The following is a 17530-nucleotide window of genomic DNA, read 5'->3' on the forward strand; positions in this document are numbered from 1 at the left end:
AAACAAATGATAATTACTGATATCAAAACATCGCCGACCACGACGAAAAAATTTGCCTGGTTAAAGGAAGGTCTATACTAAGTAGTTCCAGCGTTGAACGCTCGATAGCGCCGCTTACCCGCGCTAGAAAAAATCAGTCCGGGAACTTTCCGGACAAACTGTGTAGATATATTAAGTACCCATTAAGTAGTATTATATCCAGTTTTCTTTTTTTTACTCTATCATTACAGTCGGTAATATACCATGGTCGGTAACATACCATGGTCGGTAGTATACTATGGCCGGTAATATACCATAGGCGGTAATATACCGTCATCACAGGCGATATAATTGTTATTAAAATGATTGTAATAGCTCACTAAATAAGAGATTAATACCGTATATACGATTATTAGCATATTGTACCACTGTTAACGCATGCAAAGCGTTACAACAGATCTATAGCAATATAAGTACCTCAGCCAGATAGCTACAATATTCTTTTGATAATCCTTTTTATTCTAATATTTTTATATTAATAATTTCTTAATAGTTTCTCTTAATATTTTTTCGATGTTTTTGAATATTTTTTTCTCACTTCAAAACTTGCGCATAAAGACCACAAGCGCTGACCTGAGCAAACGAACGGTCGCGGAGAGATAAGGCACGCGCAGAGATAAGGCACACCTCAAAACCGCGAGAATTGAGCAAGCGTGGGACCGTTGACCGCTAGGACCGTTGAACGACGGACCCGTGGGATAATGCAGCATCAGCACTTCCTGTAAACTATACAAACGGCCGGAGCGACCGGCAGAAGCGTCATTCAGATTCAGAATCTCAGTCACTAAAGGTCGCTCGTGGTAGACCGAAGTATTTCTGCTATACAGACTTAGAATATTTCTGCTGTTACAAATCGGGACTTAGAATATTTCTGCTGTTGCAAATCGGGATTTAGAATATTTCTGTCATTACAAAACGAGACTTAGAATATTTCTGTCACTACAAAACGGGACTTAGAATATTTCTGGACTTAGAATATTTCACGACGTTCGGATTTAAACTTAACCTATTATGGTAAAAAGTTTGTATTGTAGTATTGATAAGTTTTCTTAATATAAAAACGAGTGTTTTCTTTTATAAATATACACATACATATATACATAACTATATGTATACATACATAAATATATGTATATATACGCGTTTCTTGGTTTTTCCTATTCCAATTAAATTATTGAGTTGGTTAGAATTAATTATTAGTTAGATTCTAGCTTTTCACGCGTCAGTCTTATTCTGTAAACAAGAAAGGTGCTCACGAGAGCACGCTTGGCACCTCCTTTCAAAATATAAAAATGAGAAAGATGCGACTTGATTGCACGCTTATTTTGTATACCTGTTCCCAGGAGACACACTATCCCGATACTCCAGCTCGCCAGAGAAGACGTCGCACGCGTCGAGGAGGCAGAAACTATCAGGTGAAAAATTTATTAGAAAATTACGCGCGTCGGTAACTGTCGGAACCCAAGCGACAGTTGGTAATTGTCGGTAATCAGGCAACAATCGGTAACTGTCAGTAATCGGGCAACAGTCGGTAAGTGTCGGTAATTGAGCAACAATCGGTAAGTGTCGGTAATCACACGACAGTCGAAAATTGTCGATAATCAAACCACAGTCAATAAAGGTCGGTAATCAAATAACAATTGGTAACAGTCACTCCAGTCATCAATTCCCGACCGAAATCCTCATTTTCCGCCCCGGTAAAGCTCAGTCGGCTGACCAAAAAGCGAGAACGTATGTCCAGCAAGTGTAAACGGTTTTGGCGGACCGTGATTTTGCGCACTCAGACGTAACATTTTAGAGTTCTTCATCGGGAAGGTGGACTCGAAACAATTGTCACAGTATAATTCGTTAGTTTACAAAAAGCTTAGCATTTACCTTTGCACCTACAAAAGTAATACCGTTGATGATGGTTAAAAGCGGGAGACAGGTAAATTAAACATGTAGTGGACTGCGTTTTAGGTTTACACATGTAATAAAAGTCACTAAATGCTAAGTTTACAATGGGTCTAATGGATATAATATTTGTCGACGCTTTGCAATGTAATTGTTATAACGCGGATTTGATTTCGTAATATTACATGGATATATCGGCTGCTCAGTTAATTTTTGTGGCAAATATCACAATTTCTTGTTATATGTATCGTACCGTAGGTTTTCTTTCAGGATCAACGGTTGTAAAAACTTTGGGTATGATGGTTTCTAAACGTTTCCAAATGCTTACAGTGTGCGCGATGGTTTCTACTAATACTACGGTTGGATGATTAATTTCTATATTTTCATTGACAAGTTGGTTTTCTGATTCTATATGTTCCAAAACCCTAGAGTACATAGAGTCAGAGATTTGCTTCTGGTGAATTTTCCTCAGTTCTATACTGTTTAATAAGTCTTCTTAATTGTATGTTCCTACCGGCTTTTACGCCGCGTTTGTTAGGGCGTAGTATTTATGGATAGACATAGGTTAAAAATGGAATTATTAAAATTCCATATACTGGATAAACTCTACTTGTTAGGATATAGCGATTTGCTTCCTTACTCAAGCGCTCTTGCCTAAGTGATTGAATTGGTCTGAACTTATTTAAGTTTACTGAAATACGGATATAAGTATTAAAAGCAGAAATCTCTTACTTCTGTGTGCTTACTTCTATCGCTTCTATTCTTACTATTACTTAGAATGGATCGTACTATTACTATTATTATTACGCGTTTTGCATTAGGGCGCTTCACCAGTGCAAGTTCCTAAGATTCTACAAGTGTAGTTTAATATTCTTTACTGATTTAGTAGATAGATAAATTTATTGATCCCCTCAGGGTTACAAATATATTTACACAATTACATCCTTAAATCGACGTTACAAACTACCTTAAAAACTACCTCATATACTATCTTACAACAATCTTCCAACAAATTTTAAACCTAACTTAACCTAACCTATACACACACACACGCTTATCCTACTCTACCTGGACCTCCTCTTCCGGCAACCGTCTCTACCTAGACAGTGGTCTCTCATTCTCTCTCATTCTCTCTCATTCCCTCCATTTACCCTTATCTATTTTACTTATTCCCACCATAAATCCATTCATATTCCTTTCTTCATTCAACCTTCCCCCCCCCCACCTTAATTATTCCCTCCTCTCTCTTCTCCTCTTTCATCTCCCTTCCCCAATATTCTTCCAGCTTCCTTAACTACTGTTCTCCCTCCCTCTCTCCCCCCAGAACCACCTCTATCATGTCTTCCCAATTCCCTTCCACCCCCCATATCCCACAATTCTCCCACACGTGCCTCCATCCTACCTCCACCAAACCACACATTCTACACATTCTTTCTTTCTCTCCTTCCCTCATCTCGTTCCCCAACCTAAATCTAGCCACCCTCTGGCATTTGCTTTCCCCCCATCCTTTCTTTAAATACTCCGGCACACCCTCCTTTTTGACCCTTCCGTACCACTTGTTGTATCTCGAATTCCCTATCCTCATCCACCTCTACTCCCTTTGCATCTTCCTCTCCTTTTCTATCAGTATCTGTGCTCTCCATTTTCCTGCCTCCTTCCTCTCCCTTAATCCCGCCATTTTCACTTCCCTCTCTTCATAATATTTTATCCTATTTTTTTCCCATTCAGATAAACCCTCTCTATTTCTCTCCCTATTTCTGATCTCCTTCAGACATAATCTGGCTATCTCGCTGCCCTCCCCTTTCTCCAACCTTTCCTCAAATCTCCAAACCCTCTACCCCGCTCTGCCCCTCAATAGATCTCTCTGGACTTCCTCCCTTATTATATATCCCGGAATCCTCCAATCTACGCCCAACAACCACCTTATATATTTGTCCTGTATCCTCTCTACGCTATCCCATTCCCTCCAACCCCATATCTCTACCTTGTACCCTACCACTGACCAACCCAGCGTGTCGAACAGCAACAGCCTTCTATTCCAATCCTCACCGAACCTCCTCTTCCCAATCCTTCACACTTGACTCACAACAGCCGCCCCCTTTTTCACTCTCTTTTTTATCTGCGCTTCTCTCCCCCCGTTCTTCCGGAAAACATACCCCAAATATTTATACTTATTTACCTCTTCCAGTCTCTCTCCTTTCCACCACCATTCCAATTTTTTCTCTCTCCTTCCCCCTTTTCTGAACCTTAACACCTTTGATTTTCCCACATTAACTTTTAACCCCTTCTCTGCCAAATATTTTTCCAACTCTCTCATCATCCCCCTCATCCCTTCTTCTTCCTCCGCTAACAGCACTATGTCATCCGCGTACGCCAATACGAAAATTCTTCTGCCTCCTACTTTTACCCCTTTCCACCCGTTTCTCTCTAAATGTTCCTCCATATCAGCAGATTGAACAAATAAGGGCTCAGTGGACACCCTTGCCTCACCCCTCTACCTGTCCAACGTTTATTTCCCAACTCCCCCCTGCTTTCACCCTATTTCTCGTTTCTCTATATAAATTCCCGCATCTACTCACTAGACCCTCCCTTACCCCTCTTTTCCTCATCGCCCTCAACAATGTCTCCCTATTAACCGTGTCAAAAGCTGCCCTCAGGTCTATGAATAACGCTATTAGTCTCCCCTCCTTCCTACTTAAATTTCTGCTCACTATGTAATTTATTACGTAAATGTTATCAATAGTCCCCCTTCCCTTCCTAAACCCCGCCTGATTCTCTGGTATCAATTTCTTTTCCTCCACTTCTTCCCTTAACCTTTTCGCTAAGACCTCCGCATATACTTTATATAAAGTCCCGGCTAACGTCATTCCCCTATAATCTTCTACCTTATCGCCTTCCCCTTTTTTTAGCACTGGTACCACTATCCCCTCATTCCATTCATCAATCTATCCTTTCCCTGTCCATATCCTCCTACATAAGTTCCATACCCAATTCTGCATATTCCTCCCTCCATACTTCCACACTTTCGCCGATATTTCATTCCCTCCCACTGCCTTCCCTTCCTTTAGCTTTTCAATCGCCTTTACAATTTCTTTTTTTCTTATATCCTCTTCCTCCTCCTCCATTATTCCTCTTTCTTCTCTCACGACTTTCCAGTCCACTCCTCCTAGCTGCTTCTTGAAAAAATTCTCCTATTCCTCTATCTCAATCCTATCGCTCCCTCCTCCCTTTCTTCTTCTTTCCCTGTTCACTACCTCCCATACTTGTCCCATCGTGTTTGCTTTTTTAACCACATCTTCCCAGGCTCGATTCTCCTCTTCTCTTTTCTTATCACATAACATCCTATACTCTTTTTTCCTATCCTTATAATCCTTGTTACTTCCCTTCCCTTCCCGCCATCTTCTTAATTCTCTTCTTACTTTCTTCTTTTCTTCTTTGCACTCTTTATCCCACTATCCCCTTTTCCTCTTTCCTCCTCTCCTTACTTCCCCCTCCCCTAGCACTTTCTTTATTCTCTTTTTCATATTCCCCCATACCTACTCTATCCCTCCTTCCTCTTCCGTCATCTCCTTTTGCATTTCCGCCATCCATTTTCTTTTTCTTTTCTCCAACTATATTATTCTTTTTATTTGACGTTTCCCTCCATTCCCTTTTCTATTCCGATCCCCCATCTTTTTTCTTCCTTTGATCCAAACCACCACTGGGTGGTGATCCGAGTCTACCTGATCCCCTATTTCCATCTTCTCCACATACTCCTTTGTTCCTACTTCCTTCAAAACATAATCGATCACTGATTCTCCCCGCCCCCCAGTATAAGTCCATTCCCCTTTCTTGTCTCCTTCTATATCCTTGTTCCATATTACCCAATTCAGTTCTTCAATCTTCTCTAGCAACAGTCGTTCTTCCCTATTCACTTTTTTGTCCTTTGACCTTCTTCTTCCTTTCTTCTCTTCTTTTTCACCCCTCACCTCTCTCCCCTTTTTCCCTGTCCTTGCATTATAATCCCTTCTCACTATTGTCTTTACTTTCTCTCTCTTTTCCCCTCCATCCACCCTCTTAACTCCTCCAATTTTCCCTCTATCTTCCCATTTATATACACTTCCACAATCCTCCACCACTCACCTTCTATCCTCACTTTTCTTACCAAGATCCTTACCTTTCCTTTTCATTCCTTCTCTTCCTTTGATTCTAACCCCCTCTTTATCCTCAGCATCATCCCTTCTATGGCCCTACCCTTCCTATTCTTTCTACCCGCCCACTGCACCTTCCATCTGAAATTCTTCGGCAACTTTCCTACAATTCCCTCCCACTTTTTTTTATCCACCTAGGTTTCCACTAGCATCACTACGTCCCACTCCTTCAACCCTCACCAGAAACTTTTATCCTTATTTTTTAGCCCTGCCACATTCCAAAACGCTACCCTCTCCTCTTTCTCTCTCCTTATTCTCTCTTCGTTCTTATCCCTCTCTTTCCCTACCCGTAACTTCACCTCACCCCACCCGACCCTTTCCCCTTCTCTTTCTCCTTTTCTCCCTGCTCCCCTCTTCTTACTATTTTTGTCAACGTCGCTCTTTTCTCCTCCCATCTCTACCAGTCACCCTCTATCTTTATCCTGTTATCTTCCACCCACACATTCTTTCCTTTCTTCCTCTCTCCCGCTGCTATCACTTCTAGTCTCCTCCTAACCTCCCTCTTCTTTCACGACAGATCCTCCTCGATCCAGACTTTCCTCTTCTTTAATCTCCTCTTTTTATCCCCTACCTGCTTTTTGTTCTCCTCCCTCTCCAACCTTACCCACACCATTTCTCCTCTATCCTCCCTACCCGTACCTTTCGGGTTTTATCTTTTTCATTTCCCTAATTTTAACTTCTGCTCCTATCTCTTTAAAAAGTTCTTTAGCTCCCCACCTCCAATCACCTTTTTTCCGCTGAACCCCCTTTATTATTAAATTCCTTTTTCTTCTCTCCTCTCTTTCCTTTCCTTCTATTGTTTTTCTCTACCATTCTCAACCTCTCCTCCCACTTATTTCTTGCCCCCCTTTCTTTTTCCCTTCTTTTTCTTTTTTTCTCCTCCCTCTATTTCTTCCATCTTTTTCTCCAGCTCCCTCATTCTTTTGTTCATTTTTTCCCCCTCCATCCTTAATTTCTCCTCTCTCCTCTTCCAATCCTCTAATTTTCTCTTTATTTTTTTAACCTTTTCCATATAAATCCTCATCGTTTTTCTCGTCCTTTCCAATTCCTCCCATATCTCACCTTTCCCCTCCTCTTCTCTGCCTTTCTTATCTTTCGCCCCTCTTATAACATCCTTTTCTTTCAGAGATCTCGCCGTTTTCCTAGTCTTCTAACAACTCTCCCTCCCCTTCCTTTCCCTTGTCACCATCTCTCTTCCTCTTCATCATTCATACTTCTAATGAAGAGGTAGAGCTTTCACTTTCCGATCTCTCTTTCTTTTTTCCCTCAATCTCTTTTTTTTCTGCTCCATCTCTTTCTGAGTTCTTTAGTCTTTTCCCTCTTTACTGCTGCCCTAAGGCTTAAGGTTTGACCGCCTTAAGGAAGTCCCTAGATTCCCCAGGCCTCTCCTGTTCCTGCACCTTCTGCACCTTCTACTCTTTCTGCTCTTTATCCTTTCTTTCCACTTTTATCTCTCTAACCTCTCAACTACCCGCCGCTCTCCGCCCTTCCTTTCCACCCTCTCTCGACCACCCACACCTCCACCCACTCACTCACTCACCTTTTTCAAACTCACCTTCTCACTTACTCACTCTACACACTCGCACCACTGCCTATCTCCAAAAACAAACCACAAAAATTATTTCTACAGTCTATCTACAACTATCTCGCCCGTTGCCGGAATCGGAAGTCCTACTGATTTAGTATTTATTTCTATAATTCTATGACTTTATAATTCTATACGCAAATCTTGTATCCAGGACGCTTCCTTACTCAAGCGCTTCACCGGTTAAAACTTTGAACTTGAATCTGACTGAGACTGAATATTCTGAGTTGAATTGGAGTTTGAATGTGAATCGGAATGGTTACCGGAATTAGAATGACTGAGTAGAATTGTTCGAATAGAATAAAACTTCGGAATAGAATGACTGAGACTGACGCTCCGTGCTTCGGAATTCTTCTTTTATACCCGACTCGCTTGGTGGAAACGCAGCCCCGTGGATCCTAGTTGGAGCCAGTGTCGACGAATAGAAAACGTGCTCAGTGAGGACTCGGGTTCCCCGAGTCAAAGTGGTGGCTATCGCTGGCCAATAAGAACGTAGCTGCAGTGGAGAAGTCCCGCTGCAGTGGGAACAAAATTTTTCTCACGCGCTCACGGCATAGGAATGTTGCGCGGATAAGATATCGACGGTGATCTCGCCTCGGCAGAGCGCAAAGGGTTTATGTTTAGCCTTTCGATAAGATAACTCGGTCGGCGCCGTCGCGGCGCCTTGCTTTGGTTCGAACCAAAGGACGCGATTACTAAGAACTCTTGCTTCGGTGGAGTACAAAGATTTTTGCTTCGCTTTTGTCGGTATAAAACAACGCACGAATTGATCTCAAAGAGCGCCGGAATGTCGTGAGAATTATTACGAGTGCGGATGCACTTTACAATGATTTTTGCTGGCTATAGATAGGTTTATGCTACAGTTACAATGGTTTTGGAACGCATACGAAAGACTTACTGACTATATGCGCAACCTATTATATATTAAACGCATACATATATATATATACTATTACACGAGAAAAAATGCAAAAGATCTCCCTTTGTGATATATTCTAGCATATATAGATATATTTCTCGTGTTTTAGCACAAAATTGGGAAGTATTCGAAAAACTTAGTTTCTGTGAAGACTAAAAGTAACATATATAGATATAATAAGTACGTTAACATTCTATGACTTATGAAATATAGCAGTTTTCATCAAAAGTGTATATCTTGATAACTAGAAGAGATATTTAGAAACGGACCACGTAAGTACCTTTACTTTGGGTTCCAGAATTTTATGCGACATAGTGAAAGTAAACAATTTGATTATCTCAGAAACGGGGATAGTTAAAGAAAAATGGTTTTCAGATTCTTGTTTCTATTGCTTAGTTGTAAAATACGACACTTTTGCAGATTAATAATTTTAATTATTTAAACAATTGATTGTTAATAACAAATTTTAGGAACTCGAAATCACACTATTATTTTGCAGTTTTTTATGCTAATTACGATAGTGAAAACCGTTTTTCCTATCTCTTGTGGTTTTTATATTACTTTATTGCGGTTGTTATATTACTTTTAAAACTTATATAGTAACATGTGATTTTGACTTAAGCTATGTGAACCATGGCTAACGGTAATAAGGATGCGATGGTAACTCGTGCGGGTCAATAACTCGCTTGGAGACATGATTTTTAGCAATTGTTTACTTACCGACCGTGGTAAATGTTTAAGCATGGTAAGATGATGGTATTATACTAGTAATAGTACCGACTTTGGTACTTGAAAGAAACAACAGTTATTAGTACAACCGGTTACCGGCATGAGTTACCTTTTAATTATGTGTCTTACGGCTTACTTTACTGTACACACATCTACCTTAGATTTCTAGTTTATGATTAGCACTTAAGGTAGTGTTTCAAAGAAAGTTTTTTTTTGACCAATCAGATTGTTTTCATTGTTCTTGGTCGGGTTCTCGAAGAGATGTCGTGGAGAGACTTACAGGATAATACTCGCAAAGGTTCAGAGAGTTGGAAAACGCAACAAAAGTACTGACAAATCAAAACGCGTGGTACAAAACTGATTAACCAATGAGATTTCTTTTACGTTTCTCAGTGGTTTAAAACACAAATTTCCAGAGAAGGCTAACTCGCCGTAGTTGTCACGTGCCTTGCAAAGCAGTACGGCAAGTTTTTGCACTTTAGCCTACCAGGTTGTTTGTCACCAGGCAATCAGCCAAACAGATGTTTTTACTAATTTTGACCGATTTCCTGAGCAAATTGTGAAGAAAAAAATAGTAGACGTGACTCGTAAGAGTCCAGAAAGTTAGAACCGACAGAAAACTGTTTCGACTAAGTAGATAATTCTACGGGTTTTTAACCAACTACCCGGCCGACTTTTAAGAAAAATACTACGGGAGATGACTTGCAAAGATTTGGCGAATCGGAATCCACGAGAAAACAACTGACCAATCAGATTACGAGTTACTAGAAAACTGACCAATCAGAGTTTGGCGCGGTGAAAAACGGCTTAACACTACGCGTGGATAACTGTAAGCTTGTATACATGTGAAAGACAGTAGTAAAAACACAGTTAACATAAGAGTATAAGAAATACGTAATTTTAAGAGTAACACTTGTAATACGCAACTTAAAGTACTGTTAGTAGTTTCATATAATTATATAGAGTAAGTGATTATAATATAGTGTATGCAATGTGACGTGGTATTCGGGCCGCTCTTTCCCCGTCACAAAAGTTAAAAGATTTTCGCGAGAGCCCGGAAAAACGAGCTGAAAAACGATCGCCAAGATCCTACAGAGCTTGCATGCGTCCGCTTAGAATAGTATTTTAATTTTACTTTTTGTAGTATATGTCATTTCGGCGCTTCACCGTCCTGAGAACATCGTGGGACTTTTTGTCAAAGACATCATGCGGTGCCCAAACGAAAGAGAGAAAGGAACCGAGGCGCGAAGTCTCGCTTCCAAGTCACGTGGAGAGCCAGGGTAGAGGACTGCAGGCAGAGGCCACAGCGGAGCATCGGCGCTTTAGCCTAACAGAACGGGCGGAACGGCGGAACAAACCATCAACGAGCTGGCCTACGCCGAGATGTGCGGTGTTCCCGCCATCCTGCGGCATGGTTTCAAGGACCCGCTGCTTGTATCATTGCTGCATCTCCTGGATTGCTATCCCGCCTCGCTCCTTGCTGCTTTACTTATGCTGCTATAACATAGTACTAGACACTGCGAGCGTTCAAATTTCGCAGCCCGCTGATCCTGCCGCTTGCGAGCGAGCTTGAGAGCCGCGCCGCTAATCCTGCGACCTGATTGGCCCCGCGACCTACCCCACGCAACCTTAGCGCTACTCGGGGTATCGACCGCTTATCGAATGAAATCTTCTTGCTCGTGGTCGCGAACAGCTGTGCGAGACACGCATCTTTTCGGGCTCCCGTGCGTACGCGTATCTTCCGTGCCGTCTAAGTAGTCTGCCGTACCGCGAGTTCAGATTCAAGGCGAAGTGATTCTCGTCGAGAGGGTGACCCCGGCGGAGTCCAGGAAAGCCAAACGAGTCAGTCCGGACAAAAGAGACCGGGACATGCCGGAAAACAACCAGCGTCGGTGAGGTGCCCGTTTTTAGTCCTGTTAGTCACGAATCCGCGTCGCACAGGCCTCGTGTCGAGGCTGGTCGGTTGCTTTTCGCGTATTGTTTGTGACGGCAAGGACGTATTCTTGGCCGTGTTCACGATTGTTTTCGACAGCGGCCAGAATCGGACTTTACGGGGTTCGTGGCCGTAGTTGTAAGTTTGTAGGTTAAGTGCATGTTTCGTCGTACTTTCGCGAATCGAAGTCAAGCCCTGAAGTGGCGATCCGGCGCCAAGTAGCCTATTTGCGTTATTTGTGTCCGTCCGTTTCTATTTCCTTTTGTCTTGTTTGTCTAGCGAGTATATTCGTGTGCGTGTGCCGTGATTATCGGAACGTATCGCTTGCTTACCGTCAGATCTCGTCTACCGACGGCAATCAGCCGCCGCGGTAAGAAATCGTCATAACAAAATCAAATTTTTCTCGTGCGATCGACTGGAGTAAGATGTGTGCGAGTCGGAAGCTGTGTTGATCGGTAAAGAATATTGCGTCGAACTAACGTGCGTATTAACGACAGTTTCGGATAGTAAATTTTCAAAACAATTATCGCCAAACTATTTGCAAGCGTACGGTGAATGCGTGTCGCCTTTCGAGCGTATAAGGTGTCCGGGATTATTCGCAATCGAGTAACGTATTGTACCGCCGATTTTCCTAGCGCCAAGATAAAGAGCGTTGCTAATCGTTTTGTGATAATCAAAAGGGAAAAGCTACCTCCGACGTCGCAGCTACTTCGCTCTGTATTGCGAGTATTTTTTTTTGAGTGCATGCGCGTAGATTGAGATATCGGCTTGACGTAATCTTTTGGGCCTAGCGACACAAAACCGGCGAAAGCTGCGTAGCAGGGTGAGCCAGTCGCCCTAATTGCGATCCTCAGTGTAACATCTTTTCTTTTCTACTATTCTTCATATCATTTTTTTTATATTATCTCTGCTTTTCTACACGCGTAATAATTTGTCAAATTAATTATTAACTCGTGCTGATTTATTCTAACTCTTCTTCCTTTACTTGAGCTTACTATCGCGTGGTCAAGGGACAACCTGCATTCCGAATTTTTACTAAACTCAGCTCTTCTCCGTTCCCAAAAGAGCTAGTCGGCCCGTCGTGCCGAGTGACGCTGATTTTTGACGCGACTCCGCGTCTGGCGCCCAAAATTATAACCAAATATTCGTCGACTCGACCCGGCGGTGCTCGTTCCGGGCCATCTTTTCTGTCCTGCCCGTGATTCGACGTTGTCTTCTCGCGGACGCTCACCTGAGTCACGGAAAGTATTCTCCGTTTGCGAGGGAGCAGCGCGAGAATTACGTTACCACAGCGAAAAAACGTCACAGCGATTATAATAGAGTGGTCCTTTTTTCCGTAGTTGAACGTAATTGCGGACGATGGTCGTCGTAGAGTTGTAGTTTAACGTCATTGCGGACAATACAGAAAGAAAAATGTCGGGACGTGACAAGAAGACGGCGCACGCGACAAAGAGGTAGAGGCTATCAGCTGCGGCACTTATTAAGGAATTACGCGCGCGACAGACAGTTCAATCCTTCGATTGTGGAAGCAATCAACACCTGTGCTACGAACGCCGAAGGACGCAGTGCGAGTAGAGTCCCGCAAATAGTAGCTATCGAAAACTTTACAAATCTAATTTTCATAGTTAAACCCAAATGAAAGCTAATACCGATCACTAAAAAGAAGGTGGTATACCCAGCCACCATTCCGCCATCAGATCCGCGATTTAGAACATACATGGAAAATTGTCATAAAACCTTGTATCTTACTTTGAGAGTAAATAATAAATAGTAACTCCTTCAGAACATATCTATAATTCCTTTACCATACCTCGAGAATAACCTCAGCAACACTCGGTAAGTGTCTATAATCAGGCGATTGTTGGTATTTGTCGGTAACCAGACAACGATCGATAATTGTCGGTAACTAAGCGACAATTGGTAACTGTCGATAATCGAGCAATACTCGGTAACTGTCGGTAATCAAACGACCGTCAATAAACTGTCGGTAAATGAACGACAGTCGGTAACTGTCGATAACCAAAATAACGATCAGTAATTGTCAGTCCAATCAAATTCCCGACGAAAATCCTCATTTTCCGCCCCGATAACGCCTAGTCGGCTGACCGAAAAGAGAGAACGTACGTTCAGCAAGTGTAAACTTTCATCGGCCGTGACCTTGCGCACTCGGACGTAACAAGATGCGAGTACGGAAATATCATTAAACGACTCGCTATTCCAAATCACTGGGAAGAGATTGATGCGCACAAATATTGCAGTCGTACGCGGCTTGAATCTGCACTATATTCGCCCAACACTGGCAGCACTAAATAAACCCAGATTTTACACTTTGACTACTTACTGGCACGTGATAATTTCTTTTGTCACGGGNTTTTTCCGGCNAAATATTGTTAGCGCNATCTAGACAGTAAANATTGTCGGTCCACGAACATATGACNGCNNNAACGCGTTTGCACTAGAGTTGAGAGGAGTTCGTTAAATTTTGCACTAAATAAACCCAGATTTTACACTTTGACTACTTACTGGCACGTGATAATTTCTTTTGTCACGGGATTTTTCCGGCGAAATATTGTTAGCGCAATCTAGACAGTAAAGATTGTCGGTCCACGAACATATGACTGCTTAAACGCGTTTGCACTAGAGTTGAGAGGAGTTCGTTAAATTTTGTGAAAATTATTTGAAATAATTAATATGTTTAAATCTGCGAGCTATAAAGTCGAGGTAATGCCTATGGCATTCTTCGCAATCGCGCACGCTTGGTAAAACGGTAGTTATGCTCGTTGGTGCACCTACCGCATTGGACAATATCGGCAGAAGTCCCGATGACCACCCCGTGAATTTTGATGAGTATACAATACAATCCGATATTGAGTTGAAACATGCAATCCGAACAGTAAATTTCGTTATCCCTGTGCCGCTGATATTTCGACACTTTACGACATCGACCTAACCTGTATTTTTGCTAATGGTCGAAATATCGTCACAGGTAAATGACTACACCGTTAAGCGGAGATTGACGTACTCAAATACACATTTATTTAATCTAGCGTAATTACAGGAGAAGCGGGTAACACTTTACATACGAGTTTTTCTTGGTACACGCGGTACCGTGGATTACTTCCTGGCAACGTCACCGTATAATACCAATGGGTAGTATTTATGAGAATTAACTTCTTCCACTTCCGGATTTCGATGTCTACTTCTATCTTTTTGTTACCAAGAATCACGAAGTAATCGACGTCAGCACTAAGCGGCTGGTGCAAGGTGCTCTCGACCCATTCAACTATTTGACGCCACCTTTGTTTTTGCCACACCGCGCAATTTCCGCGTTTGTTCTTCGGCATCTACGATTTAACACTCATTTAATTATGCGTCTCGACACGATTATTATAGTTCACTCGTAATTATTATTGTTTGTAAAATAAAGAAGTATAACACAATACCTTAAGTAGATGCGCCGTTCGGGCGCGTTCCTTCTCTTGGTAGAAAGAGAGGACGCTAGACGCGAGGACCTTCTAATATGGCGACACTCACGCTTAGACAAAGACAGAAAGAAACGCGACGTCTTTCAATATGGCGAAACCCACGCTTCGACCGCGTGGTGACGCCGTAAGAGTTTGCGAAAGGAAGGAAGCCTCTCGATTTGACGTTTGGGCGCTTCCTTTGGTACAGGTCACGAGATGCGCTGTTTGATGAGCGCGTCTACGCAAGAAGTTAAGGATAATAAGTTCTTTATATTATATAAGTTAAATAATAGTGTGTATCTCGAGTTGAGTTTAATAAGCATATATATATATTCTGAAGAATCTTGACTACAGTACAGTTCTGTTTATTTTTGCGCAAGTGCAAACAACAAATTGAATACTTGAGTCTTTATTTAACATGCAATCTTGAAGGTAACTTTTAATTGATTATTCTAAATCAATATAGTTTTAAGAAAAACAAGATTAGAAAATAATAATAATGACACAATTTACTCGTTGCTTATTTCTAAACGCTGGATTCTTAGGATGTAGAGAAAGGACCCGTAAATGCGAAATGGACTTGACGGCTTCGGTCGAGATGCGAGAACTTGAGAAATGCAGAACTGGAACTTAAGTAACCTGAACCACGACTCAGACTACTCTGCACTGCTCTCGACTTCGGAATGAGGAAGAAGGGCCAGCTCGCTAGGAGAGACAGTGGAAGAGGCTGTTTGCCCGAGAGTTGAAACCAAAAACGGAGTAATACAGATAGGGATGAGGCTCATGCATTGTTTGAGAGGTAAGCCGCGTTCATGCGGGTGCAGCAAAATGAATCCAAGGGAAAGTTGTCTAAAAAGAGTGTTGTGATTGGTTAGTTTGGATCTAACGGAACTACAAGTATATATGGCTCTAGTGTCTTAATCTATAGTATGTTATATTTATATGCTATGTATAAGGTGTTAGGGGAGAAGAGGAGATTAGGAAAGTGGGGCAGAAAGAGAGGGTGGTGGGACGAAGAATGTAGGGAGGAGAAAAAGAAGGTAAGAAGAGAGCTAAGAAAATGGAGAAATGGGGTGGGATGTAAAGAAGATTACAAGGAAAAGAAGAGGATATATAAAATACTGTGCGAAACGAAGAGAGAGGAGGAGAATCGGATGTGGGAGGAAAAGGTGAAGAAGGCAAAGACGATGGGGCAAATGTGGGAGGTGGTGAGAAGGGAAAGGCGGAAAAGGAGGGGAGGGGGAGTTGGGATAGGGATAAAGGATTGGGGGGATTATATTAGGGAACAATTGAGAGGAGTGGAGTGGAAAGTGGTGAGAGGGGAAAGAGAGAGAGAGAGATGAGGAGGAGGATTTAAGAAAGGAGGAAGTCGAAAAGGCGATTAAGAAGTTGAAGGAAGGAAAGGCGGCGGGAAGTGATGGAATTCCGGCAGAAGTATGGAAATATAGAGGGGTAAAAATGAAAGAGTGGGTGTGGAATATCTGTAAGAAAATATGGAAAGGGGAGGGATGGATAGATGAGTGGAACGAGGGGATAGTGGTGCCGGTATTGAAAAAAGGAGAAGGTAATAAGGTGGAAGATTATAGGGGAGTGACACTGGCAGGGACGTTGTATAAAATATATGCAGAGGTATTGGCAGAAAGATTAAGGGAGGAAGTGGAGGGAAAAGGATTGGTACCGAAGAACCAGACAGGGTTCAGGAGAGGAAGGGGGACTTTGGACAATATTTACGTGGTAAATTATTTGGCGGGAAAGAACGTAAGTAAGAAAGGAGGAAAGTTAGTGGCGTTCTTTGTCGACTTGAGAGCAGCTTTTGATACGGTCGACAGGGAGACGCTGTTAGGAGAAATGAGGAGGAGGGGGGTTAGAGAGGGATTGGTGAGGAGGTGTGGAGAACTATATAGGGAAACGAGGAATAGGGCGAGGGCGGGAGGGGAGTTAGGGAAGGAGTTCTGGACGGGTAGGGGAGTGAGGCAGGGTTGCCCACTAAGCCCATGCCTGTTTAATTTGATGACGGCGGATTTGGAAGAGTACCTGNGTAGGAATGGATGGGGAGGGGTAAAGGTGAANGGGAGGAAGATATANTNTTTGGCGTACGCNGATGACGTGGTGCTGTTGGCGGAGNAGGAAGATGGAATGAGGGGAATGTTGAGAGGAGTGGAGAAGTATTTAAGAAAGAAGGGTCTGGAGTTNAATGTGAAGAAATCGAAGGTGATGAGATTTAGAAGAGGAGGAGGGAGAGAGAAAAAGATGGAATGGTGGTGGAAGGGAGAGAGATTAGAGGAGGTGAAGAAATTTAAATATCTGGGATATGTGTTTCAGAGAAATGGAGGGAGGGAGGCGCAGGTAAAGGAAAGAGTGAGGAAGGGAGCGGCAATTATGGGACAGGTGTGGGGGATTGGAAAGAGGAGGTTTGGCGGTGATTGGAGTAGAAAGATATGGCTATTCGACGCGTTGGTATGGCCGGTAGTGGGATATGGAGTGGAGGTATGGGGTTGGAAGGAATGAAATAATGTGGAGAGAATGCAAGAGAGGTATATAAGATGGTTACTGGGAGTGGATTGGAGAACTCCGGGGTATATGGTGAGGGAGGAAGTACAGAGAGAACTTTTGAGAGGTAGGGCGGGGCAAAGGGCATGGAGGTTTGAGGAACGATTGGAAAGGGGGGAAGGTAGCGAGATAGCGAGATTATGTTGGGAGGAGATAAAGGATAGAGAGGAAGGTAGGGAGGAGATATCGGATTGGGAAAAGGACAGGATAAGGTACTATGAAGAAAGG

The 17530-nt window shown here is 42.6% G+C and overlaps 1 protein-coding gene across 1 annotated transcript; it reads left to right on the forward strand.

Moving 5' to 3' along the window:
- Positions 1-16762: 16762 nt before the first annotated feature.
- On the forward strand, positions 16763-17239 carry LOC109861076 (the record flags this gene model as incomplete). The annotated part of the gene is made up of 2 exons (XM_020440584.1): positions 16763-16963; positions 17075-17239. Coding segments are annotated over exons 1-2 (366 nt in total), but the record flags the coding sequence as incomplete, so codon positions are not given.
- Between the last annotated feature and the right edge of the window lie 291 nt (positions 17240-17530).

Source organism: Pseudomyrmex gracilis, unplaced genomic scaffold (assembly GCF_002006095.1).
Source record: "Pseudomyrmex gracilis isolate BER0280 unplaced genomic scaffold, ASM200609v1 scaffold_562, whole genome shotgun sequence".
Lineage (NCBI taxonomy): Eukaryota > Metazoa > Arthropoda > Insecta > Hymenoptera > Formicidae > Pseudomyrmex > Pseudomyrmex gracilis.